The following is a 26,036-nucleotide window of genomic DNA, read 5'->3' on the forward strand; positions in this document are numbered from 1 at the left end:
AGATGGTACTACTATTGCTCGCTCAGGCCAAAGGTGCCCATGACGCTTACCTAGGCAGTGCCAACAAAGCCAGAGAGCAGGGTGTGGACTAGGGTTGCGTTGTCTACCACGGCAGGAAGTAGGGCAGCCAGCTATCAATCTTCCGTTACCTAGGAGGCTCTCCAGCGTGCTAAGAATGCCAAAGAGGCTGAAGCTGCCCACCCGGGACCTGTCTGTACTGAAACCATTCCTTGTTTCCCTCACGCGTCTAAAAGCCACGTTCCTCATGCTGTCGGAAGTTACACCGCACTGCTCAGGTTCCAAGGCGTTTTCTGATAATGCTGAAAGATTTAGTTTGTCTTGTGCTATGATTTGGATCTAAGTGTTCCCCCAAAGTTCATGTGCTGAAGGTTCAGCGTCTGATTACAGCAGTGCAGTGTCCAGAGGTGGGTCCCTTGGGGTGCCTCTACCAAAAAGGGTCCAACCTACTTACTTTCACTGGCTACTGGGAGGTGGTGGACACATGAGGTAAGCCCCAATTGAAGGAAATGGATCTGAGCTAGGACAGAAGGACAAGGAAAATTATGGGGACACAAGAAGAAACAGGAACCCTTCACCCAGAGTCTGGTGGAAAAATCTCGCCAACTGTGAAGCAGGAATTCCAACAAAATTCTCATTTGCTTAGCCATTCTCCCTTCCCGGTCTACACTCTTCTAAGATTCTTCCTAGAAATACAAGGGGCTCCTAGGTTTACCTTATCAGATTAATCCACCCAGGGCACCCTGGAGAGAGCCTGTAGTCTCCCCAAAAAGAGAAAAGGAGAAGATTAAGTTTCCTAGCAACCTTTCCAGACGGATCTTGAGAGGCACGAAAGCCCAGATCCACGCTTGGCTGTGGGCTTCTTATTCTCTCTGTCAGAATCTTTTTGCCTAAACTCTGTGCAAAATGGTTTCTAATCTGCTGAGACGATTCTGTAAGAAGCCCACAGCCATCCATGTTCCAAGGTTTGGTCTTTGTGCTTTGCTTCTTCTTTCTTTGCTCTTCTTTCTATTCCTAACAGACTTCAAATCTGTTTCTAGCTGGTTTGCTTCGAAATTGACTTCTGAGTTGAAGTCAAGAATACTGTGCCCGAGTTAAAAGATGAGAATACCTCAGGATATTGACAACAGAGCCAGACGGTGCAGCCATTCCTCCCTGCCTCCCCTGACAAGACTCTGGTAGCTGTGGGGGCCAGCCATGATAATCTAAGTCTGGGCAGGTCACAAAGGAAGTTCTTTACTTCCAACCATTATCACCTGGGACTCTGGCCAGCGTTGAATTTAAATAAGAGGCCTGAGTCTCAGTAGTTTACCCTGAAGCAATACCTGGTAGCAGGAAAACACCACAAGCTGAGATTACCCAACCCCCACCCAAGAGCGGCCCATTCAAAGGAAGTGCCTGACATTCCAACCGCTGTATGCGCATCTCACCAGGACACCCCTAGACAAATGTCAGCCCATCAGGGGTCCTGAACCTCAGAGACCCCTCACCCCCACCTTCACTACTATAAAAACCCAATTTTTATTTTGAACTCGGGGCTCTCCGGATATTCCAATACGTTGGACTTGCGGAGAGACCGAGTTTGCAAACTTGATTAAAATAAAGGCTCTTTGCTTTTACATATGGGACTCGGTCTCCTTTGTTGGCTTTTGTGGAGACTCCGCAGATTTGGGCATAACAGTAGCTCTAACCTAAAGCAACCTTCCTTCCTCGCTCCCAGGCTCCCGCGCTAAAGCTTTGCGCATGCTCGGAAAGTGCTCTACCGATGAAGTACATCCCCAGCTCAAAATGGGAAAAGGTAGCTTCACAAATAATAAGTACGCAGCAGATAGATGTCTTAGATCTTGGCTTTAGCAGTCTTGCTTTGAGGACTTCAGGGAATTCTTCCACATCCAAACTACGCTCCCGCCCCCCAAATCCTAACCCAGCCTCCTCTCACCCTCATTTCCTCACTTCTCACCCCAGGCACACCAGCAAGGGGGAAAAAAATATCAGAAGTTCCCATTAATTGCCTGGGGCCCTTAGGCTGCCTTAGCCTGAAGATTGGCCCAGTGGAGTGGGGGCTGAAGGGGGGTGGGTGGAGGGGCAAGACTTCCAGTTTAGGGGGCGGCCGGCCGAACTGCCGTCCCTAAGGGCCCTCGGCCCCGCGCAGCATTGTGGATGTTGTAGTTCTTACAGGCTGAGTTTCCACATCGGACGAAGTCTCCGGACTCACTTTCCCGTGCTCCTGTGCCGCTGACTTAGATGGGGCAGGTCCTAGGCAGGGCAAGAAATTGCACGGGAGGTTAGTTATAAAATGTGGGCTTCTGCTGTTGCAGCCTCCACTCCACCTGGTTTGAAGTACAAGTTTCAGGTCTTTGCTGAGTCTGCAGCAGGAGCGGCCGGCGTCGGCTCGGCTTAAACTACTAGGCAGTCTTTCTGCTCCCTCCCATTTCTCCCCACCAGGGTCCCGCCCCTCGGGCCAGAGTGTCGCCGGGTCTCCCCGCTGGAGTCGCTTGTTCTGAAGGCTGGATGGTGCTTGCCCTCCAGTCCCTGTGAACTTGGGGGAGGCTGCTGAGCACCCGTACTTGCTGAAGCCTCAGCTTCCAGAGCCTCCAGCATGCGCGTGTGGGCCCCCGTGGGCGTCCTGGCCTCGTTGGCTTACTGTTTCCACCAGCGGCGGGTGGCTCTGGCCGAGCATCGGGTGCCTGATGGCCAGTGTCCAGTGGACCGCAGCCTACTGGAGCTGAAAATGGTGCAGGTTGTGTTTCGACACGGGGCACGGAGTCCGCTCAAGCCGCTCCCGCTGGAGGAACAGGTGAGAGACCATGTAGGTGCTCGTGGGGGAGACACCTTAGGATTCCCCCCACCCCCCACCCCCGAAGCAGAGTGGCTTGGGCTGGGTTCAGACCAGAGGAAAACAGCAATAAACTGGCAGTGGCCCGGAGCCCTTTTCCCCCCCATCCTCAACCCCCCCCCCCCGCCACTCCACCAGTCTGTAAGCCTCCCTAGCTAGGGCAGCTCCCCCAAACTTTCAGTTTCAAGGTGTAATATAACTTTTAAAAGATGCATAGGCACCGCCCAGGGCATCTTGTTTTAAAGGCAGAGTGTAATTAGGCGAATGTGGTGTTGGTCGCATTTAGCAATTCCGTGTTTTGGTGAACTTAAGTTCAAGGGTGCAGCGGACCTTGTAAGTGGCTCTGTCGCTGGTTGTTAGTTGCAGAGACCTTTGTACCAGGAGTCACCCTAAGTGTTATCACAGTGCAGAACAGGCTGGTGCCTTTGGGACCAGATCTTAGTACAGATTTTCTCATGGCTTGCTGGAGCCCGTTCGAGATCTCATGAAGTCTTTTTGGTGATGAGGAACTTATCTTGGGGTTCTTTACGTTTTAGGTTTAGAAATCTGAATTAGCTAGTCTTATGGCTATAAATCAAGATAATTATGATTAAAATACAAGTAATTCACTTTTTGTTTTAAAAATGATTGCCTGTCAGGTGAAAAAGAATAGGGCACCAGAAGTCCCCAAGGCCCCACGTGTTGGATTTACCCGTGGAATGTGTATTTGTTATATATTCTTCATGATCATATCCGCTTGCCGAAATGCTATGAATTTTATCTTCATATCACGCAATCCAAGATTCAGTCTTTAAAGAGGGTCACAGGTGAAAAAGTCAACCCTCCAGGTGACTTCACTTAAAGACATTTTAGCAGGCTCTTAATTTTATGGCTACACCACTTTTCTGTCTGGTACTGCGATTTTCGTTTTGCTTGTTTGATTCCCCACTTCCTCCACGTAGGGCCTTTAAAATTAGATCTCTAAAGTTTTTTTTTTATTATTTTATTCACACATGCTCCATCTCTTTGTACCCCTATTCTTCTCTATTTCTTCTTATACAGTGTTAGGAAGATATATTGATATTTTAGATATTACTGTCGGTGACAGCAGAGAATAAAGTTTGTCTGTCTAGATCTGGACCCAGTGTATACAGACCGTGCAAGTACCTATCTAGATAAACCTGCACTGGTGGATTCTAGTATAGAATGGCTTCATTGACATGCTTTGACAAGATGTTATCATTCTATGTTGAGGGTACTGGAAGAAACAATCCCACTCAGTTGATTACTGGAAAAATAGTCATTACATCACTCCAGCCTCATTTTGAACTGAAAGAAAGAAAGAAAGAAAGAAAGAAAGAAAGAAAGAAAGAAAGAAATCACGGGAGTGTGTGTGTGTGTGCATACCAGTGGTTATGTGATGGGAATCTTACACCTTCATGGTGGAGATACTGAGAATCCCGGCTTCATTATCTTTCCTTTCTTTCCTGTTTTGTTTTGTTTTTTGAGACAGGGTTTCTCTGTGTAACAACCTTAGCTGTCCTGGAACTCACTCTGTAGACCAGGCTGGTCTTGAACTCACAGAGATCTGCTTGCTTCTGCCTCCCGAGTACTGGGATTAAAGACTTGCTCCACCAGTTCCCGGCTCATTATCTTTTCTTTATATAGTTATAAAAGGTGGAATGTAATTTCACGGCCTTGCTTTGCAGTTTGAGAACTGTTGCTTTAACTTTCCACTCATGCACTGCAGACTTAGGCTGATACTTGAATTTTTTAAACATGATTGGGGGGGGATGAGCACGCATGTGTGCACGCAGGTGCCTGAGAAGCCAGAAGCCAGATCTCCTGGAACTGGAGTTATAAGTGGTTATGAGCCACGTGGTATGGGAGCTGAGAACAGACTTCAGTCCTCAAAGCAAGCACTCTTGGCGGCTAAGCTTTCTCTCCAGCCCTAGGTAGAAGAAGCTTTAAACATGTCTGGTTTTCTTGGATAAGGTTCTGTGCCTAAAATCCGGGGGTGCAACCAACTCTCTGGCTGTGCGTAACTGTCATCAGCCTCCTGTGACTTGATTCTGCATATCTTCTCTCGAGTCTTTTCAATATCCATGGTTAGTGATATTTCTAAGCCTTGTTTTATTCTGCTATTATTATACAATCACAAAACTAAGATTAGGTTTGCTGCATTTTCTAGTTTCTGCTGGTTTACCATCATTCCAGCTTTCCCACAAGCCCTTACAAAGAGCCATTGTTTAAGAGGAGATGGTGTGCTGACTTGTTTTCTTAAGGATTGGGGAACAGTTGTTCTGTCCTGCCAAAAGATTTGGAAATAAAATTATGGAACCCGCTGAACATATTTCTGACCTTCCTGCTCTTGGGTCTGCTTTCAGCTTTTCCCTGGCTTCCTCCAGACAGCGGCAAGGGAACCCCCTTAACTTTTATTACATAAGTGCAGCCCACCCCAGTTCCTCGCTAAGTTCTTGTCTGTCTTTGACTGTATGGATGAGCCGGGAAGTATGGTATGTCACTTAACTCCTGCCTAAAGCTCAGCAGAGAGAAGTGTTTATGAACTATGTGCGAGTTGATTCATTCCTCTGGGTTGCTGGTTCTAAACCCTGGGGGGTTATTGAATTCTGCTGGGGTAGTATTCACGCCCAGGGGGCTCTGGAAGTTAAGAGCACTTCCTGCTGTGGTAGAGGACTCTGGCTTAGTTCCCAGCACCCGAACTGCTGTTCAAAATTGTATGTCCAGCTCCAGGGACACTGCAGCACTCCGGACTCTGTGGGCACAAGGAACACATGTGGTGCTCAAATGCACATGCAGGCAAAACACACACACAACATGCATGCCTGAGTCTTCCTGCAGATCTAGATTTAATTGGTGCAGTGTGTCCAGGCATTGTAAGAGCTTCTCTTCTCTGGTGCTTAGAATTATCTGGGCTTAATAGCACTGAGAAGTGGAGACCCCACCCCATAAATATCCAGATGTTATTGGCCCAGAATGAGGCTCAGACATCAGCAACTTAAAAATTCCTTGTGATGCCTCGAGCATAACCAAGGTTTAAAACGCATTGCTTTTTCCTAAAATCTTCACCTGGAAGGTTTTGGTGTATTTTTCTGTGCCTTTTTCTTTTCCCTGGGCTGTGTCCTGTCCATCCTGCCTTTTCTGGGTGTGCTGTGGTGGAGGGAGCAAGGAGAAACGGTCCACAGAACTCACTGCCGTGACAGCTGGAAAGACATCCGTCACATCCCACTGCCCTCTTTATGAGACCCCGTGGGAGGAATGTGTCTGTTAGCTTTAGGGGTGCTGTACTTCTCCCTTGTCTTGTGGTGTTCTAAAAGCAGACAGTTTAGTCCGGAATCTGCAGCCCCCCCCACAATCAGCATGCGGCTCTTTGCCACGCACATACTGCTGTGCCCCTTTCTGTCCCTACACTTGCTTGTTGTCTTCCCTGCTTACTTTGAATTAGTTATTTTAAATTATATTTTAGGTTTTGCTATCATCTAATTTTCTTAAGTTCTTTTTTCCTTTTAGTTTGTGTGTCGGTTTGATTGCCTTCGTGTGTATCTGTCCACCGCAAGAGTGCCTGGTGACTGAGGAGACCAGAGAGCATTAAATCCCCTTAGTCAGCACTCTGTCTCCTCTTAAACAATGGCACTTTGTAAGGGCTTGTGGGAAAGCTGAAATGATGGTAAGAAATTAGAAAATTAGATGGCAGAAATTAGAAAACGCAGCAAATGTAATCTTAGTTTTGTAATTGTTGCCTCGTAGTCTGTTCTGGCAATAATAGCAGGAGGTTGTAAGCCTCCACATAGATGCCGAGGAATCCTTGAAGCTCAGGTTGGCCTCGGACTCAAGGCCGTCTGGCCGCAGCCTCCCTTCGGCTGTGCTCAATTGGTTTGAGTTCGTCTTTACCTCTCAGAAACTGAACAGCAGGGATGAGGATAAGTGTGTGGAATTGGAGGTGGGTAGTGTGTATGTATGGATTTATCATCCGTGCATGAAAATCTGATCATGTGCTTAGACTCCACATGGCCTGTGTGTTGCTGGGACACACCAAGCGTCCTCTGTTGGTGAGTGAATGTGCCCAGAGGTGAGCCTGAGTGGACCTCGGGGCCTGAATCCCAGGTTCTGTGCCCCACACTGGACTTAACCAACATGAAGGCTTAGTCTCAGCTCCAAAAGAATTGGCGAAGGAGAAACCTGAAACAGCCAGATCTGACTCACGGAAATGTGCTGAGAGTGTCCATCGTGTCCCCCCACCCACCAGCACACAGGCATCACTCGCTCTAACCTGACCCCATGTGGTCACAGCTTTCCTGCCCTCCTGCTCTGTCTTGGTTTTAGACAGGGTGTTTGCAGTAGCCACACAAGCTCTGAACCAAAGCCATATTCGTCCTTTTTCTCCCTGCTTACCTCCCAGCCCCGCCCCCCAATCAGAGCTTGTATCTGCCCACTTCCTCTGTTGCTGCTGCCTTAGATGCAAACTTGTAGGTCTCTGTGACGTGCAGCAGTAGCATTCGGACCACTCTGTGGAGCCATGCGCCTGTCTCACTACTGCTGGCGTGCCGGGTGGCTGGGGCTCTGGGCACCTGCTCCCACTTCTGTTGGAAAAGCTGCGATTTTCGCTTTTATCTCCTGTTCTGAGGTTCACCTCTTACAAGTCCAGGTGTTTGCGTCTCTGCATCCCTGGCAAATGTCATTCCTTTTGCAACTTTGACTCTGCAGCCCGAAGGGCTGCGCCGGCCTTTGAGCTGTGGCAGCTGTGTTTGGCATGTTAGAAGACAGACCTGCCCCTGCTGTGCCATGGTTGTCATTTATATTCATGGCTGGCTTCCTCTCTGAAAACCCAGGAAAGGCCAGATCAGGTTACCTGACATTTGGTGTCTTGCGTGGGCTCTGGGAGCTGATAATAGCATCCAGACTCGTAACCCAGTGGATGACTCAGTCTCTCTTCTCCAGAAGCTGTCTATGGAACAGGACAGACTAGTAAAGGCAACTTGCCTGGCGCAGCTTGGTGAAGGCTTTTAAAGAGCCAGAGAAACTTGTGTAAGCACAGGGCCCTGGCCACAGCTTCTTGCTTATATGCTGTGGATGGGAGTTTGCTTCAAGGACTGGGGCAGGAAGGAGTCAGAGGTTTGAGTTTTATCGTGTGTAATTGGGTTCACATTGAGAGAATTAGTAGGCTGGGAAGGGGAGCCCGAGTATGGGCTAGAGCATCCATTTTCAACCTGGGTTCACATTGAGAGAATTAGTAGGCTGGGAAGGGGAGCCCGAGTATGGGCTAGAGCATCCATTTTCAACCTGGGGGTCGAACGACCCCTCTCACAGGGGTCGCCTAAGACCATGGGAGACACAGATATTTACGTTACAGTCCATAACAGTACCAAAATTACAGTTATAAGATAGCAATGAAAATAATTTTGTGGTTGGGGTCACCACAACACGAGGAACCGTATTGAAGGGTCGCAGTGTTAGGAAGGTGGAGACCGGAAGACCATCACATCTGACTCCGCAGAGATAACAGTCGCATGGGTCAGCTGAGGTGAGAGACCTGTGTTGCTTTGAAAACGCATCCAGGGGCTGGAGAGATGGCTCAGAGGTTAAGAGCATTGTCTCCTCTTCCAAAGGTCCTGAGTTCAATTCCCAGCAACCACATGGTGGCTCACAACCATCTGTAGTGGGGTCTGGTGCCCTCTTCTGGCCTGCAGGCATACACACAGACAGAATATTGTATACATAATAAATAAATAATTTAAAAAATTAAAAAAAAAGAAAAAAAGAAAACGCATCCAGTTCAGGCAGGAGCCAGGTTATGAGGACTGAAGGAAGACGAGGAGAAAAGACAGGTGTCTGTAGATGGCAGCCACTTGTTTCAGAAACAGAGAAGAGAACCAGGAATAGGCAGTAGTAATACCGGGCTTTCCGCAGAGTCCTAAGTGTGGGTGTGGGGCATGGAGACCACACTCGATTCCTTAGAGGTTACTAACATGGCAGTCCCTGAGATCATGTTTCATTCATTCATTCACGACCCACTCATTCATTCCCTCACTTGGTCGCCGAGCGGCTGCACGCCGAGCAGCCTGGCTGCTTCTCCCTTTCAGTCAAATGGGCTTAGCGGGACAGCAGCGCTGAGTCTCAGTATGTCTCAGAGAAGACCTGAGCTAAGGACACCAGGGATAACAAACCGTGGTCCTTTCTTCCTTTAGTCGGAGGTGCAGGCTCCTTCCCTTACTTTCCCCGGGGAGGTTGCAGGCCTACTGTCAGGTGACTGCCGTCATGTCATCCCAAGGCCATGGGTGTTAGGGCTACAGCTTCAAAAACTTTCTTTTAACTCTGTGTCTTTTTTTTTTTAATGGTCACACCAGGTAGAGTGGAACCCCAAGCTTTTAGAGATCCCACCTCAAACGCAGTTTGATTACACCGTCACCAATCTAGCTGGCGGCCCGAAACCTCATTCTCCTTATGACTCTGAATATCACAAGACCACCTTGAAGGTAAGTGACACCTCCCTGCTCCGTGAAGCCCGCTGCAGAGCCGCGGGGACTTTCTCTGAGTTGAGCTAGCCTTCATCTGACCAATCTTCCTTTTCTCTGTGCCCCACTTTAGGGCGGCGTGTTTGCCGGGCAGCTGACCAAGGTGGGCATGCAGCAGATGTTTGACCTGGGAGAGAGGCTGAGGAAGAACTATATGGAAGATGTTCCCTTCCTTTCCCCTGTCTTCAACCCGCAAGAAGTCTTGTGAGTCCTAGATAAGGAGATAGATATGCACTTGTGGTCTCGAGCATGCATAAGCTGTCCCAACCCCTGCTCTCATCCACAGTGGTTCGGGGGACAAATTGCTACCGTGCATTTACCTTTATGTCGTAGGCTGCCATGGGCGAGTATCACTGAAGGTCACAGTCAGGGCCCTGGGAGCAGCCAGGCTGTAGGGAGGAAAGGTTTCCGTCCCATGGTGTCCTGTGTGTGGTTCTGAGAGGTTTACACCTGCTCCATCCCCAGCCATTCTGCGTTCCCATGTGAGCATCTCTGCCTCTGCATGTTCATTTCCCTCCCAGTGTCCGCTCCACCAACATATTCCGGAATCTGGAGTCTACTCGGTGTTTGCTGGCTGGGCTTTTCCAACATCAGAAAGGTTCGTATTTGGGTCGAAAAGTCACCCCTGTGCCAGAGGAGCTCTTCTTGTCTCAAACATTCTTTCTCCTCTCTGCGCCTTTTCTCTCGATCCCCTGCGCTCATGACTTCTGGTTGTTCATGTTGCAAGGGGTCCTTCACCACCCATCCTTTAGTTGCCCCTGCCAACCTGACCTCCGCAGTGAGCAGGAACTGGGTGCACCTCTGCCTCCTGACTCCTCGGGCTTCCACGTAAGCTGCAGAGGTCATTCTGTCCAGGCTTGTGGGCAGTAGTGAGGCACTACTAAGAAAGAGGGAAAGGGCCACCCCTAACTGGGACTAAGGACTGCTGTCATGGCTCTGATCTTTTTTGGTTTTTCGAGACAGGGTTTCTCTGGTTTTGGAGCCTGTCCTGGAACTAGCTCTTGTAGACCAGGCTGGTCTCGAACTCACAGAGATCCGCCTGCCTCTGCCTCCCGAGTGCTGGGATTAAAGGCGTGCGCCACCACCGCCCGGCATGGCTCTGATCTTAATGCTAACCCCAGCCCAATGTAGATTGTATCTGCCGTGTTCTATGAAGCCTTTCTTCATTGAGAAGGTTGTTGAGTTTGAGTCTTAACACATTTAATCAGCGAATGATTGCAGTCATCAATTCCAGAACTTTCCATCTGTGAGGGGTGCATTTCTTCCTTCCTTTCTGGATCCCATGTGAGACCTATGTTAGCTACTGTCACATGGATGTGGCCAGACCTCCTGGCTTGTGCTGTCAGAGGGAGGGGAGGCTGCCATGGCAGGAAGGTGTGCCAGCAGAAGCAGGACAGCAGGAGCATCCCACAGAGCCTCCTCTGTGGCTGCCCGAGTGTGAGGTGGTGAGTGTGCACATTGTGACAGGCTAGGACACATGCCAAGCCAGAGGTGGGTGTACCTGCAGAGGCCTGCCTCCACGCATCTAACCACAGCCGGCTCCACTTTGTCAATGCTCCCCATGTGCCCACACCTCACCTCTAGGGGACAAGTATCAGAATCATAGGATCCTGTGCATCAAACCACAGCTGCAGATTCAAATCCTACCTAACAGGGCCTTGGGCCACCGAATGAGGCGAGCTTTTGTCTTTTGTAATTGTTTCAAGTCCACATGCAAGCACTCCTTTGAATTTCAGATAATCATCTCCTAACTTGTATGCTCTAACAGGTATTAGGGTACTAATCGCTGCTACGTAGCAAAAATTGTTGTTCTGTTGCTTCTAGAAGTATCTTTAGTGGAAATAAAGTTTCCGTCAAACTTTGAAGGACAGTAGGACCATCGGGCCAGAGGAGGTTGACCTTACCCGTCTACTGGTTTGGGGGTTGCTACTCACCCTGGCTGAAGCCAGCCGCCTCACACACTGTGTGTCTAGGAAGCCAGGCAAACAGGGCAGGCTGCTCCTTTGTGGGAACCCTCAGGCTTGGAAATGATCCACAAGGCCTGGCCTTCCGAAAGTTCCTCCCTTGCTCACCTTCAAAAAGGCAAATGTCCCCTTCCCAGAAACAGTCAGTGTGACTCAGGAGGAGGCTTCTGAGTCACCTGTGGCCCCTTTTTCTCCACAGGCAGGTTGCAGACTGAGGATGCCCCAGGTTCTAGCAGGGAAGGAAACCGCTACCTTGGGATAGTGACTCCCTGAATGACTGGAAGCCCAGTGGGACTTCCCTTGGTGATAATCTGTGCCTTTCTCAGTATCAAGAACGGCAGAAGCCGCTGCCACTCATGGGACAGTGCAACTGCAGGATGGCTTTTGGAGGGTAGCGGGCTGTACAGGAAGCCGGAGAGTGTCCATCTGCCCACTTGTCTGTCAGTCGTTAAATGTAGATTGTCTGCTCAGGTGTGCCTTACTTCCCATTAGCTATGTCCTGATATCTTGCCATCAGGAGCAGACTGCAGACGGACATGGGTTTGAGCTTATGCTAGAGGTTCCCATCACAGTTATTATCCTGACTCATAAAGCATTGTCCTAAGAACTCAACACATATTGTGGGGCAGACACCATCAGCTCCTTTTACAGATAAGAGAAGTAATGCAGAGAGAGGCTGAGTAGCTTGCCCAGGAGCCCGGATCTGCAGATGGTGTAGGTAGGGTTAAAGTCCAGCTGTCCATGTTTGTCCCCTACGTCAGCTGTGTCTTTGAGGATGTACAACATCTAGGACATCTAGGGCAGGGTCTTTGATAATTTTGTCTGATCTTTGTTTTTAAATTTATTTCTGTGTGTTTCTGCATTCCGTGCATGTGTGGAGACAGACGATAATGTGTACACGTCCTTTCTCCTTCCGTGATGTGGGTTTGGAGGACTGAACTCGGGGGGTCAGGTTTGGTGGCAAGTGCCTGTGTGTGTGTGTGTGTGCGTGTGTGCGTGTGTGTGCGTGTGCATGTGTGATAGTCTCATGGAGCTCAGACTGACCTCAAACTCAGTATATAATGGAGGCTAGTCTTGAGTAGCTAGTCCTTCTGCCTTTACTCCTTAAGTATTAGGGTGACAGTTTTGTACCACTGTGCCCAACCTTACCTGTTCCTTTCTACAAGCCCCCAGAATCCTGCAGAGGGGTCCCAGGGACTATAAGAAATAAGGATGCTAGAACACGTACCTGGGCTTTGCTTTGAGCCCCCACGCTGTGAACGCTAACATGTTTCTTTTGTTTTGTTTTTGTTTTTCGAGACAGGGTTTCTCTGTGGTTTTGGAGCCTGTCCTGGAACTAGCTCTTTTTTATTTTTTTATTTTTTATTTTTTAAATATTTATTTATTATGTATACAATATTCTATCTGTGTATATGCCTGAAGGCCAGAAGAGGGCACCAGACCTCATTACAGATGGCTGTGAGCCACCATGTCGTTGCTGGGAATTGAACTCAGGACCTTTGGCAGAGCAGGCAATGCTCTTAACCGCTGAGCCATCTATCCAGCCCCAAGGAACTAGCTCTTGTAGATCAGGCTGGTCTCGAACTCACAGAGATCCGCCTGCTTCTGCCTCCCAAGTGCTGGGATTAAAGGCGTGCGCCACCACCGCTCAGCTAACATGTTTCTTTTTATGCTGTGTGGGAACGAGTGGGTGGTGGTGGTGGTGAAGGGTATTTTGTTGCTTTGAAAATCCAAGAGTCCCGCTTTGATTCCCTATGGGTTCTGAGTTGAGCAGATAATAACCTTGTGATAAGTCACCCTATTGGCCTATAGAAGCGAATTGCGGGAAACAGGAAAATAACCCAATTCTGATTAAGTCAAGCCAGCCGGTCTGTATTGGAATGCCCACATGCTGGTCCTGGTTGTGTCTGGGGCAGGCAGTCTTGGGAATGAGTTGGAAGCTTTGGTCTGATCCAGGTCTGCGGCCCAGCGGGAGGATGTATGCTAAACAGAACAAAGCTGCGCCTTTATCCAGAGCCTGGAGGAGAACTGTGGGCAGAATCAGCACAGGAACTGCACCTAAGAGTGACCACTTAGATCAGCTCTGTAGACAAAGATATGGGGAAGGCAAAAGCGGTCCTGGAAGAGGGAGCTGAGGCCCCCTACCACTGGTGTTTCCTTCCTCCTTCCAGGATCGGTTGTCATCCACACCGATGAGGCGAGCTCTGAAGTCCTGTACCCCAACTATCAGAACTGCTGGGGCCTGAGAGAGAAGACCGGGTAACAGGCTTTTCTTGTTCTTGGTAGAGTCTGCCATTGCTCAGGCATTTCTGGGGTGCACTGAAACTATTCCAGAGTAGAAAGAATGGGGTTCCCACACAGATCTGAGTTATGCATGGGTTTTAGTAAAATAGGTAGAAACAAAAGAAGAGGATTTGGAAAATTTAGTCTTCTAGCCCTAATTCTTGCTGATTTGTGTTTACAAGTCATTTAACTTCTTAGAGCGCTAATTGTCTTGTCTGTAAAATGGGAATAATATTGCTAGTCACACTAGGTTGTTGTAAGGATTACATGAGATTGTAAACGCTGAACAAAGTACATTTTATAAATTACTAATCTCTGTACAGTAGTAATAAAGAGCTTGTGGGTTTTGGCAGAAACCGGAAGAAGACTGCCAATTTGCAGCCAGGGATCTCCGAGGATTTGGAAAAGGTGAAGGCAGGTGTGGGCATCAGCAGTGGTGACAAAGTGGACTTCTTTCTACTCCTGGACAATGTGGCTGCCGAGCAGGTGGGATAGCTGTTTCCCCTGGGTCCTGGGTTGGGAGCCGTGGGAATGAGGTGATTAGAGCTTCCTGGGAGCCCTCCTGTCTACAGGCTGCTGTAATAGGATCTACATGTGGGGTGGATGTGGGGATCGAAGGGCCCAAGACAGGGACCGGAAGAGTCAGATGACTCCTCAGCCGGGGTCAGGACATTACCTTACCTGTGTGTGTTTGGGAGAGTGGGCTTCCGGTGGGCTAAGTAGCGAGTATAGTAAAGAATATACATACCATTCTTCTATGTGTGGGAGCCAGAGGACAACCTCAGATGTCCTTCTGCAGCGCACATACACCTTGGTTTTTGAGATAGTCTCTAACTGATCTAGTCAGATATGCTAGGCTGCCCGGGAAACCCCAGGGATCCACCTGTCTCTACCCCCCCAGGACTGGAATTGTTAGCTTGTGCCACCACAGCAAGTTCAGGGGGTCAAACTCGGGTCCTCAAGCTTGCATGGCAACCACCTTAGTGATCTGTCTTCCCAACCCATGCTTTGCTTCCTTTGAGACAGTGTCTAACTATGCAGTATCTAGGAATTGCCTCCAGCTCTTCCTCTCTGAGTGCTGGGGTTACAGGTGGGTACCACCCGCCAGGCTCTACTTGACAATTTCACATTTAGCATTTCTTAGAGTCCAAAACTTTTGGGATCCATCTTTATTGTGTCACTTTTGAAAGGGCCTGTATGAGTATCAGCATATTTTAAAAATCTAAGTTGGCGTGGTCCACATTTCTATATTATATTTTTATAATCCCATCATTTAAGATGCTGAGGCAGGAGGATCAAAAGTGGAAAGCTAGCCTGGTCTACATAGTGCAATCCTGCCTAGAATATATGTGTGTATATGTATTAATATGTTTTATATTTATGTTTGAGTCTTGTGCAGGTGACATGGCTCAGTGGGTAAAGATGCTCACCTCCAAGCCAGACAACCTGAATTTGGTTCCTAAAAACCTCAGATGCTCACAAGCTGTTCTCAAACTTTTGTGTGCTCAGTGTAGCAGTGCATCCCTCCACCCCGGCACACACACACATACACACACACACACACACACACACATCGGTCAATGTAAAATTTTTTTTTATTTTTTTTTTTATTTTTTTTTAAATATTTATTTATTTATTGTGTATACAATATTCTGTCTGTGTGTATGCCCGAAGGCCAGAAGAGGGCACCAGACCCCATTACAGATGGTTGTGAGCCATCACGTGGTTGCTGGGAATTGAACTCAGGACCTTTGGAAGAACAGGCAGTGCTCTTAACCTCTGAGCCATCTCTCCAGCCCTCAATGTAAAATTTTAAGATGTCTGTAAAGTAATCTGGTTAGCCCGTTAGTCTGTTTTCCTCAAATTGATTTAACCATAGAATCTTTTTATGGACTAAAAATATTGTATGTATTACATTTTATGAATGCATATAACATTTTGTGTAATATGTACATATTATTAAAAATCATTGAAATTTATATTACATATAATAGAGCCACACAGTGGGAACCCTTCTGTGGATTGAAAGACTGGATGCCCAAAGGTAATGCAGGGTCTTTTTCCTTGTCTTACAACAATAATGATGCCTCCCAGGCATCCCTGTGCCTCTGGTTTATGTATAGTGAGTTTAAGGTTATATGGCAAAGGTTCATAAAAAGCATTTATATGGCATACAGTTTCTAAAATCATTTTAGGGAAATAACAACCAAATGAAATGTTTTAATTCCTTGACTTATAGTTTATTCTTTTTTAAAAGTTAAAAATTGTTAGTTTTTAAACTTGGAGTGCATGGGAGCCATCATGAGGTGTGAAGCTTTCTTTACAATCCTGTGCCTATATGGGGCTGGAGAGATGGCTCAGTGGTTAAGAGCACTGGCTGCTTTTCCAGAGGACCCAGGTTCAATTCCCAGTGACAGCCCACAGCTGTCTGTAACTCCAGTTCCAGGGTATCTGCATCTTCACACAGACATACATGTAGGCAAAACACCAATGCACATAAAATAAAAATAAATCTTTTTTAAAAATCTATGCCTTATAGATCTTAATTAATACAAAGGTGTAAGGGTCTTGGGGGCATAACTGGCACCGTTTGTAGGCAAGGAGTATTTTCCTGTGACACCGCTGGTGACCCTTACAGGTGCACAACCTCTGCAGCTGCCCAGCGCTGAGGAGGTTTGCCCAGATGATCGAGCAGAGAGCTGTGGACACAGCCTTGTACGTGCTGCAGCAGGAAGACAGGTGAGAGGCCACAGGTGAGGGCTCTCCTTAAGTCATACCTGGTCAGTGGGGGGAGGGAGGGTCATCAGGCCCCTTCACACCTGCCAGCTGGCATCAATGTGGAACGGGGCCTTTGCTCTCACTTCTGAGCCGGGGCTAGTGACCTGGACCTCCACTTCTGGGCTAGCCTACCCCAGGCCTCTGCTCTCACTTCTGGGCTAGCCTACCCCAGGCCTCTGCTCTCACTTCTGGGCTAGCCTACCCCAGGCCTCTGCTCTCACTTCTGAGCTAGCCTACCCCAGGCCTCTGCTCTAATTTCTGAGTCGGGGCTACTGATCTGGACCTCCCTGTCTGAGTCTTGTACTCTTCCCTTTGCTTCACATTTCAGAAGATGGAGTGGAGCGAGTGGAAGGTGGGATCATGCGCTACAGTCTGTTGACCACAGCTCAGTTAACAGATGTTCCCTCTTCTCTCCGGGTGCGAGGTGCTGCTTAGTCTTGCTGCTTTCGCAGGTGAAGGAACTAGGCAGAATCCACAAAGCTGTGTTTGGTCCCTAGCTTGAGAGGAAGGAAGAGCTAGACTGAGAGGGCTGGTTACTTTTCCTGGGCTCCTTTGGCAGGTGGCACAGCTAGGACTTGGTCCCAGATCCTCTGACCCGTTTGCTGCTGTGTCTTGTTGAGATTCTGTTCTGGAATGCCCACTGCTTTTTTTCTTTTTTCCTTTTTCTTCTGATTAAGAGCATTCAGTTTGCACTAAGAATAGGTGACTTTAACGTAAAGGGAACGGATAATCTGGGGCTGTGCTGGGGGAGGGGAACAGTTAACTGTTCAAGAATTTGCAGTGTCTGCTGTGTGAGAAAAGAGCCCCTGGTCGCTTTGGCTTGGAGTCAGCATGCCCATCTGTGCAGCAGCCTTGGGCTTCCCAAAGTTCTCGCCAGGCTACTCAGCTGCCATTCCCTGGGACTCAACAGCTTCCAGGTTTTGTTCGTGAAGTGGCCCCGCCAGACCTAAACAGCCACTCACTGCCCTCCCTTCTGCCAGTCCACACGTAAACATACGTGGCGCATACCCCAGGCTCCATGGGCCTGCCTGGTTTATCGCAGCTCCATCTTTATGCATCATGAAGCAGCTATGGGTAATATGCACACAAAAGGGCATGGCTGTGTTCTAGTAAAACTTTATGAGAACAGGCGGGCGGCTCGTCATTTGGCCACAGCACGGCATGCTTTCTTCTGACCCGTCATTCTCTCCATTTCGATCAGTTGCATAAAACTGATGTTTTGAGAACAAGCGGTCCGCCGTTGCAATGCAGTCTGGGTCTGGCCTGTGTACCTGGCGGGTGCATGCCGCATTCCTTCAATTACAGAGGTAGCTGTAATTTCTAAACTAGATCTACATCATTCATGTCGGCATCCTTCTCTTCCGTGCACTTGAGTACCGGGGCTCCTACGAGCGGTAGGTTTTGGTTGAGTTTTTGGACACCCCCACTCCAATAAGAAGTGCGAGGCGCACTCACAAGTAAATCTTTTGTCCCTTGTCAGCCTTGCTTTGCTCTGCTAGGTACTGAGAGAGGATATGCGTTGCGTTGCAGTCACTGATGGTCACGGATGACCCAGAATGAAAGTGGCAGGGCGTAGCTCCAAGCTCACAGAGTTAGAAGAGTCCCTACTTCACTATGCTTCAGCTTCAGAGGGTAGAGTGCATGCAGGGACAGTCAGCAGGTGCTTTTCCAGGGGCCTTTCGGGGTTTCTGAGTCTTGTTATCTCCGCCCTTCCCAACTTTGCTCTTTCATTCCTCAAAGCATACTCCCTTTTTTCCACCTTGATCTATTGTGTGTGTGCACATGCACGGGTATGCTGTGCACACTTGTGGAAGTCAGAGGACACCCGACGTTGTTATCGTTGGAAGTCTCTAAGTTGATGTGAAACTCCTCTTCCCTGCCCTTGCTGTGGTCCCAGCCTTACTTGTCTTTTTCCGTGCGTCATCCGACTGTGCTGTTGAGGTCCTCAGGCAGAGCTGATGCCTCTCCTGGGTGCTGAGTGCCTGCTGGATGCCCGAATGTTATTCATATCTTGCAGGGAAAGCATCCAGATGGCAGTGGGCCCATTCCTACACATGCTGGAGGGGAACTTGCTCAGAGCTGTGGACCCTAAGACCCCACCCAGCAAGACCAGGTACCCAGCACAGTGAATGCTTATGCCATGCAGAGCTGCAGGGGCCTCTGGCTGCAGGGAGGGACTCCGGGAGTATGGGTCAAGAGCCAAGCTGTCAGCGGCTGCAGGAGAATGATCACCAGGGTCCCCAAGCAGGTCACAACATAGTCCAAAACAGTGATGACTTAGTACACCTTATTCGGTGTACGGAAGGTAGGATCACTGTACATTTGAAGACATTGGAAGCAGCTCGTGGGCTTCCGTCCCCAGTTTCCCAGAGCCTGGGATCCCCAATTTGGAATGTCATGTGTCCTGGGCACTTGCTCAGCAGATTGTGGTCTGCCAATGGTGTCATAACCTGGAGATGGAGTCTCGGGCCCTTCTCTGTCCTGCCAAGGCAGAGCCTGCATTGTCACTAGATGCTCCTTAATGCTGAAGTACTTACTGCCAGGGTGTGAAGATATGGGTGCGGTGGAGATAACAGGGCTGAGCGCCTGCCGCGCCTGTGAGAGGTGCAGGCAGCTGAGTTCAGGGGTGAGCAGGGTTTCTAACAGCGCTGCGTCCCTCTCTGTCCACCACACACCTGCAGTGGCACTGCATCTAGCATGCTGCTGCTGCCTTGCCACTCTCCACCTTGTACCTGATGAAGGATCTGGTGCCAGGCTCCTAGGTTGAGAGCCAGTAATATCCTTGGTCATCCTGAAGAGAGAGAAATGCTAGCTAGCATCGAGTAGACACCCTAAAGGATGGCTTATTTATTGTATGACTGACTGAAACTCCTCGGGAAATGTGTTGAAGACCAGGCAGCTTAGTATTCTTTTGAAAGTAATTACAGTCTCCAAACCCCACTACACGCATGTAGTCAAGGGTAGAAGAGCGTCAGTCATGGGTGGCTGGGCCCAGAGGAAGAAAAGAGGTAGGACCCGAGCCCCAAGTGTTATTTCTCCTTTGAAACTCCCAGGGTGGGAGATGAGTGGGTGGGGAGGAGGAGGTGTCCTTCTCCAGGAGACAAGAGAGCATCTGCTTCAGAGGGATTTTAAACCAGCTCAGCTGACTGCTAGTTGTTGCCAGAGACAAGCAACGTCCTGGCCTCCTGATCTCGAAGCAAGCAATTGTGGAGAACCGTTTAACTGTTTCCTTCTTGCAGAAAGATGTACCTGTATGCCACACATGATGTCACCCTCATGCCTATCCTAATGGCCTTGGGGATTTTTGACCGCAAATGGCCTCCATTTGCTGTTGACCTGACCATGGAACTCTACCAGCACCAGAAATCTAAGGAGTGGTTTGTGCAGCTCTATTACCATGGGGAGGTAAGATCTCTGAGGTGAGGCTGGATGGTGGCTAAACCCAACCCTGTCCCTCCGTGTGTCGTCCCCCCCCCCCCCGCCAGGCCTGGATTAGTGTCTTGTGTCTCAGCCCGGTGGTGTCCCAAGTGGTAGCCTCAGCCGTGGAATCCCAGAGAGCCCAGGGCAGTAGTTGACCTGTGGTCACAGGATATAGCGCGACCACATCCCAGCCCTGTAACAGACTCCTTCCAGGAACAGGGCGACTCTCCAGCCTTCCTGAGTGTCTGCCAGGGGCACACTGTGATGCCAGGTACATCCTGTCTGTGAGGCCTATTTTAGGAAGCCACTGAGTGTCTTCATGGCCAGTATCTTGGTGTCCTGGCTAACCCATCACTGTTGATGACCTGGAGAAGCTGAGTACTGTCCGGGGATGGGACTGTCAGCTCTTCCAGCTCAGGGCCAGAGCTCAGCTAGGCTTTCCAGGACCTGCTGAGTTCTGTTCCTTCCACAGGAGCAAGTGCCAAGAGGCTGCCCCGACAAGCTCTGCCCACTGGACAAGTTCTTGAACGCCATGTCAGCTTATGCTGTAAGCCCAGAAAAATACCACACACTCTGCTCCCAAGCACGAACAGTGGAACTCAGAGAGTGACGTGTTTACACAGACGAGGTGACTTAAATAAAGTGTCTTCATAGAAAAGAGTATCACATTGATCAAAAGGGATTTTTCTACTTTGTGACACAATTTCTTACTCTATGTGTATGAATGTTTTGCCTGTATGTAAGTCTGAAGCCACCTGTGCCTGGTGCCCCATGGAAGCCAGAAAGGTGTTGGATCTCCTGGAACTAGAGTTGGAGATGGTTGTGAACTGCCATGTGGGCGTTGGAACCAAACCCTGATCTTCTGGAAGAATAACCAGTGCTCTGAACTGCTGAGCCATCTCCGCCCGCATGACATGATTTCTAAGAGCGTTGGTGTGAACCTGGGGAACTGTGAGCTTTGGGACTTGAAGCTCTTTTCTTCTGTCAGCTTTACTCAGGCTCTAATTGTGGCTATCAGAAAGGTGGCTGCTTCTGCCTTTAAGTTGTTGCAGTTCAGTGGGAGACAAATAACAGTAAATCAATGGCTTACAGTGCAGTGTTCTTTTGTTTTAAGATTTATTATGTATTCAGTGTTCTGTCTGTACGTACACCTGCCCACCAGAAGAGGGCACCAGATCTCATTCTAGATGGTTGTGAGCCACCATGTGGTTGTAGGAATTGAACTCAGGACCTCTGGAAGAGCAGCCAGTGCTCTTAACCTCTGGGCCACCTCTCCAGCCCTAGTGCAGTGTCTCTTAAGTTGCGACAATGTATTAATGTGTGTGCATGTTCTGAACATAGAAACAGACCTGCTCCCCCTGGTAGGGGCTACACAGACAAGCCAAGATTCTTCTCGGGGAATTCTGTCTTAGTTTAAATAAGCATGGGAATAATAGAGTCAAATTCAACATTCATCAATAAATATAATACAAAACGTAAATAGACCTAAGGGCAGAAATCACGCAATCATCTCAGATACTGAAAAGCCTTCAGGCGAAGTCTGACATTCCTTCATGATTAAGACCTCGAAGAAACTGGGACTAGAAGAAACATACCTCAGCATAATAAAGACTGCATATGACAGATCTATAGCTAACATACAGTAAATGAAGAGACTCTGAAAAGTCAGAAATAAGACGAAAGTGTCCGCTGTATTTACTCATTGTGGTGCTTGAAGCCTAAGCTAGAGCCATAAGGTACAGAATTTTTTTTAAAGGCGGCACACAAATAGAAAGGAAGAAGCCAGATTATTATCTGCAGACAACGTGGTCCTGCACAGCAAACCCAGTGACTCACCAGAAAACACTGAGCAAAGTAGGATACAAAGTCAACATACAGACAGCAGTGGCCTTTTTATAGAACAGTAACAGGAAATCAGAAAGATAGTCTCGATCACCATAGCCTCAAAAATAAAAATTACTTTAAGAGAAAAATAAATGAAAACCTTGTCCTGATTACATTTTACTGTACCCTTTATAGAACTAAGTACCTGGGGAAGAGGAGTCTCAGTTGAGGCTAGATGAGACAGGTCTGTAACAAGACAGGGAATTGTCTCGTTGCCAGTTGGTTTGGGAAGGCCCAGACTACTGTGGGTAGTGCCACCCCAAGACAGAGGGTCCTGGTTGTATAAGAAACCTGGTGGGGGGCAATAGCCACAAGGAGCAAGCCAGTAAGAAGCATCCTCCCTGGTTTCTGCTTGTGTCCCAACCTTTACGTCCCTCGGTGATAGATTGTGATCTAGAAGTATAAGATGAAATATGCCTTTTCCTTCCCAAGTCACTTTCATCTTGGTTTATCACAGCAACAGAAAGCAAAATAGAGCAGATCTCTACAGTGAAAACCTTAAAATGCTGAAGAAACCAAGACAGTAGGTGAAGGGTTTTTCATGTCCACAAATCAATAGTATTATTGTGAAAATGGACATACTACCAAAAGCACTTCACTGCAAACCCCACAGAATTCCAGTGGCAGTCTTAACAGAAACAGAAAAGAGCCCTAAAACTGATGGAGAAGCACAAAAGATTCCAAGTAGCCAAAGCAATACTAAACAAAAAGCAGTGCTAAAGGTCCCATGATATCTCAAGGTATGCTACAGAGTCATGGTGTCAAAACCAGCATGGTACTGGCACAACACCTCCATAAAACAGTGGGGTGGAATAGAAGACCCAGACAAGCCTGGGTGGCTGCAGGCACCCGTTTATTGACAAAAATGACGAAAACACCACAGGAATGACAAACTTCAAAAAATAGTGTGGGAAACACTGGATATTCACAGGTAAAAGGATGAAACTAGATCTGGTGTGGGAGGTCCTTTTCTGTGTGTGTTGCTTTTCTTGGTTAATGAATAAACTCCCTTGGCCTGCTGATAGGGTGGAATTTAGGTAGGCGGGGGGGGGGGGGGGGGGGAGGACTGAATTTTGGGAGGAAGCAATTAAGAGTAACGCCATGAAGCCACCACCAGAGTCAGACTTGCTGGAACTTTGCTGGTAGGCCATGATCTCCTGGTGATATACAGATTAATAGAAATGGATTAAATTAAGATGTGAGAGTTAGCCAATAAGAAACTAGAGCTAATGGGTCAAGCAGTGATTTAATACAGTTTCTTTGTGGTTATTTCGGGGCTAAGCTAGCCAGGGGGCAAGGATGAACAAGCAGGCCCTCCTCCAACACTAGATCCTTATCTATCACCTTGTACAAAAATCAATTCAAAATGGAGCAGTGGCATTGGAGGCCTCAAACTCCGGATCTGTTAGTGAGAGAAAAACAGGAAAATAGAGACTCAAGTGGGGATTTCCTGAAAAGAACTCCGCAGCTCAAGAAGTTCAAATTGGCCAAGGGAATTGCATGAGATTTAAAAGCCTCCATTCAGCAGAGGAGGCAGCGAGAGGCCATCAACAAAATGGGGGAAAATCATCGCCAATCTGACAGGGCCCTCAGCACCTAGTCTATGTAAAGAACCCAAAGGAGCCAGACGGTGGTGGTGCACGCCTTTAATCCCAGCACTTGGGAGGCAGAGGTAGGCGGATCTCTGTGAGTTCGAGACCAGCCTGGTCTACAAGAGCTAGTTCCAGGACAGGCTCCAAAGCCACAGAGAAACCCTGTCTCGAAAAACCAAAAAAAAAAAAAAAAAAAAAAAAAACCCAAAGGAAATTAAATGCCTTGCAACACACACCTGGCAATACTCTGGTGGTTTAAATGAGAATGGCCCCCATAGGCTCATGTTTGGATATTTGGTCCCCATTTTGGTGGACCTCTTTAGAAATGATTAGGGGGTGTGGCCTTGTTGGAGGAGGTGTGTCATTGGGGGTGGGCTTTGAGGTTTCAAAAGACTCCCGCCATTTCCAGCCATGTTCCTGCTCCCCACCCCCTCTCGTATTTGCAGTTGTGAGCTCTCAGCTGTTTCTTCTGATAGACCTTTGCTCCACCATCATGAAATCGTAAACCCAAAGTGCTTTCTTTTATAAGTTGCCTCGGACATAGTCTTATCACATTGATAGAAAGGTAACTAAAAACAGTTCAACCAATAAGTGGGCTTACGCATGAACAGTAAAAGCTGTGCTCTGAAGTCTATGGGAAAAAAGGTGCACAACAGCCATGACCCTCATACTGAGGTGAAAACCACCTTGAGACTTCATCTCATCCCCGTCAGAAAAGCTGTCCTTAGACAAACCGCCAACAAACGCTGGTGAGGATGTGGGGAAGGAACCATGTGCACTGCTGTGGGGGGGGGCATAAGCTAGGGAAGCCTGTGCGGAAATCCCAAAGACGTTCTTCTAAACACGGAAACGAGATCTGCCCCAGAATGAAGTTGTACCATGGGGTGTAGTCCTGAAGCAGACCCCAGAGCACCTGTGCACCCATGTTCTCGGTGGCCCTCTTCTCATCGGCTAAGATGAAGCCAGACTAGCTCCATCATCGGAGGAAGGGATAAGAACAATGTGGGCCTGCATACACAGCCTGGTTTTATTCAGCGTCTGAAGAACGAAGTGGCATTGTTTGCAGGAAAATGGATCAAGCTGTAGATCATTGTATTGAACTATATAAGCCAGATTGAGAAAGATAAATGTTTTCTCACATGTGGGTCGTGTGTGTGTAATATCTATCTATATATATGCATATATATTACATTTATGTGTATATATACATACATTACATGTTAATAGAGATCTGAAGGTAATGACGTGAAAGAAAACTATAGGAAAAGAAAAGGGGAAAGGGTAAGTAGACAGCCATATGGAATGATTGGATGAAAATATTGGTGAAAACTATCGCCATAATACAATGACTATACACTAATATAAAAAGGTAGGGACACGGTCAAGTGGGAAAAGCTTCACCTTTCACAGGGTGTCCGTGTCTGCTGCTGCGGGTCTTGTTTCCTCGTCAGCATCCTGTTCCTTCCCAGAGTTCATTCCAAATGTGATGATTTCAAACCACCAACTTCCCAGGCAGGAAAGCCTCTGTGCTCCCTGCTGTCTGTGAGACACGGGCTCCCCTCCCACCGGGGCCCTGATGGAAGGCAGAAAGCGTTAACACCATCCCTCCAGTCGCTAAGCAGACAGCACACATCATCCTGTGTTGTCGATAAAGTTCTACCGTGCTACCAGCCTGTTTGTGGAATCTCTTTCCATCTCTCCATCTTGTCTTCCACGTCCCCCTGCCCATCCTCACTGCTGCTCGCTGCAAACCTTATTTCACTATGAAGCAAAAAAAGCAATGACCAAAAAAAATGTCCACACCTCTGCATTGCAACCCCTTGACTCTCCCTCCTTCCTGTTACTAGAACCCTCCCTCGTCCCTCCCCAGGCCAGCCTTCTAGCTTTGCCTACCTGCCTTGTCAGTGTATGGGTTTTTCCCCCACCACGTGTTCCCATTAGCATACAAATAAGCTATAAAATCTCCTGTCTTAAAATTTCTCCCCATCATTCGGTTATGGCATTTTTCTTTCTAGCAAGGCTGCTCAATAGTGTCCATTTCTGAGCTCCATGGAGACCGCCCTTGTCAAAATCGTCAGGGACCTCTCCGGCAAATCCAATAGCCAGTTTTCTGCCGTCTCCCTGGGCTCATCAGCATGCCGCGAGTTTTCTTGCTGCCTCCACTTTCTCCGCTTCTCTGTTTTTGCGGAATTTCTCCCTTTCCTGATCTCTAATTGTTAAAGGGTCCTAAATTTAGTTTGGGGACCTTTATTCTACTCTCTTCTCTTGTGCTTACCCCAGGTAGTTCTGTAATTTTCAGTATCAGCTGCTCGGTGAGTCTCACTTCTTTCTACTCAGTAGTACCTCAGTTTAGATATTAAAGGTACTTCATTGGTCTGAGACTTCCCAGGGCCCACAATCAGCCATCAGCTCTGAAGCTCCCTGTCCCTCTCACCTCCCACAGGTCCTCTCCTCTAACTAAACTATTATTGACTCAGTGGCTTGGGCCACGACCTTTGGGATCACCCTTGAGTTCTCTCTCTCTCATAGCCCGCACCCACTGCATCATCAGTGAATTCTGCTGCATCTCTCTCCCAGCTGTACCCAGACCCGACCCTTCCTGAGACTTCTCTTGCTATTGTCTTACTTCTCTCATTGACACTGACCTGGACACCTGAAAAGACTTCCTACCCAGTCCTTCGTCTCTGCGCTTCTTCCCCAGTCTATCCCGAGACGGCAGCTGCTTTTAGAAACAATCTGATCCTGATCC

The 26,036-nt window shown here is 48.2% G+C and overlaps 1 protein-coding gene across 2 annotated transcripts; it reads left to right on the plus strand.

Moving 5' to 3' along the window:
* Positions 1 to 2,302: 2,302 nt before the first annotated feature.
* Acp6 (acid phosphatase 6, lysophosphatidic) lies at positions 2,303 to 21,254 on the plus strand. Of its 2 annotated transcripts, XM_057793412.1 has the most exons (11): positions 2,303 to 2,815; positions 9,199 to 9,327; positions 9,440 to 9,570; positions 9,888 to 9,964; positions 13,502 to 13,589; positions 13,967 to 14,099; positions 16,252 to 16,352; positions 18,409 to 18,504; positions 19,631 to 19,796; positions 20,284 to 20,439; positions 20,556 to 21,254. In XM_057793412.1, the coding sequence occupies exons 1-10, from the start codon at positions 2,618 to 2,620 to the stop codon at positions 20,419 to 20,421; spliced, it is 1,257 nt and encodes a 418-aa protein (XP_057649395.1). In that variant the 5' UTR covers positions 2,303 to 2,617; the 3' UTR covers positions 20,422 to 20,439; positions 20,556 to 21,254. The 2 variants fall into 2 exon arrangements, with proteins under 2 accessions (XP_057649395.1, XP_057649394.1); XM_057793411.1 differs by having other exon boundaries at positions 20,284 to 21,254.
* Positions 21,255 to 26,036: the final 4,782 nt, after the last annotated feature.

The sequence above is a fragment of the Chionomys nivalis genome, chromosome 18 (genome assembly GCF_950005125.1).
Source record: "Chionomys nivalis chromosome 18, mChiNiv1.1, whole genome shotgun sequence".
NCBI classification, from domain to species: Eukaryota; Metazoa; Chordata; class Mammalia; order Rodentia; family Cricetidae; genus Chionomys; species Chionomys nivalis.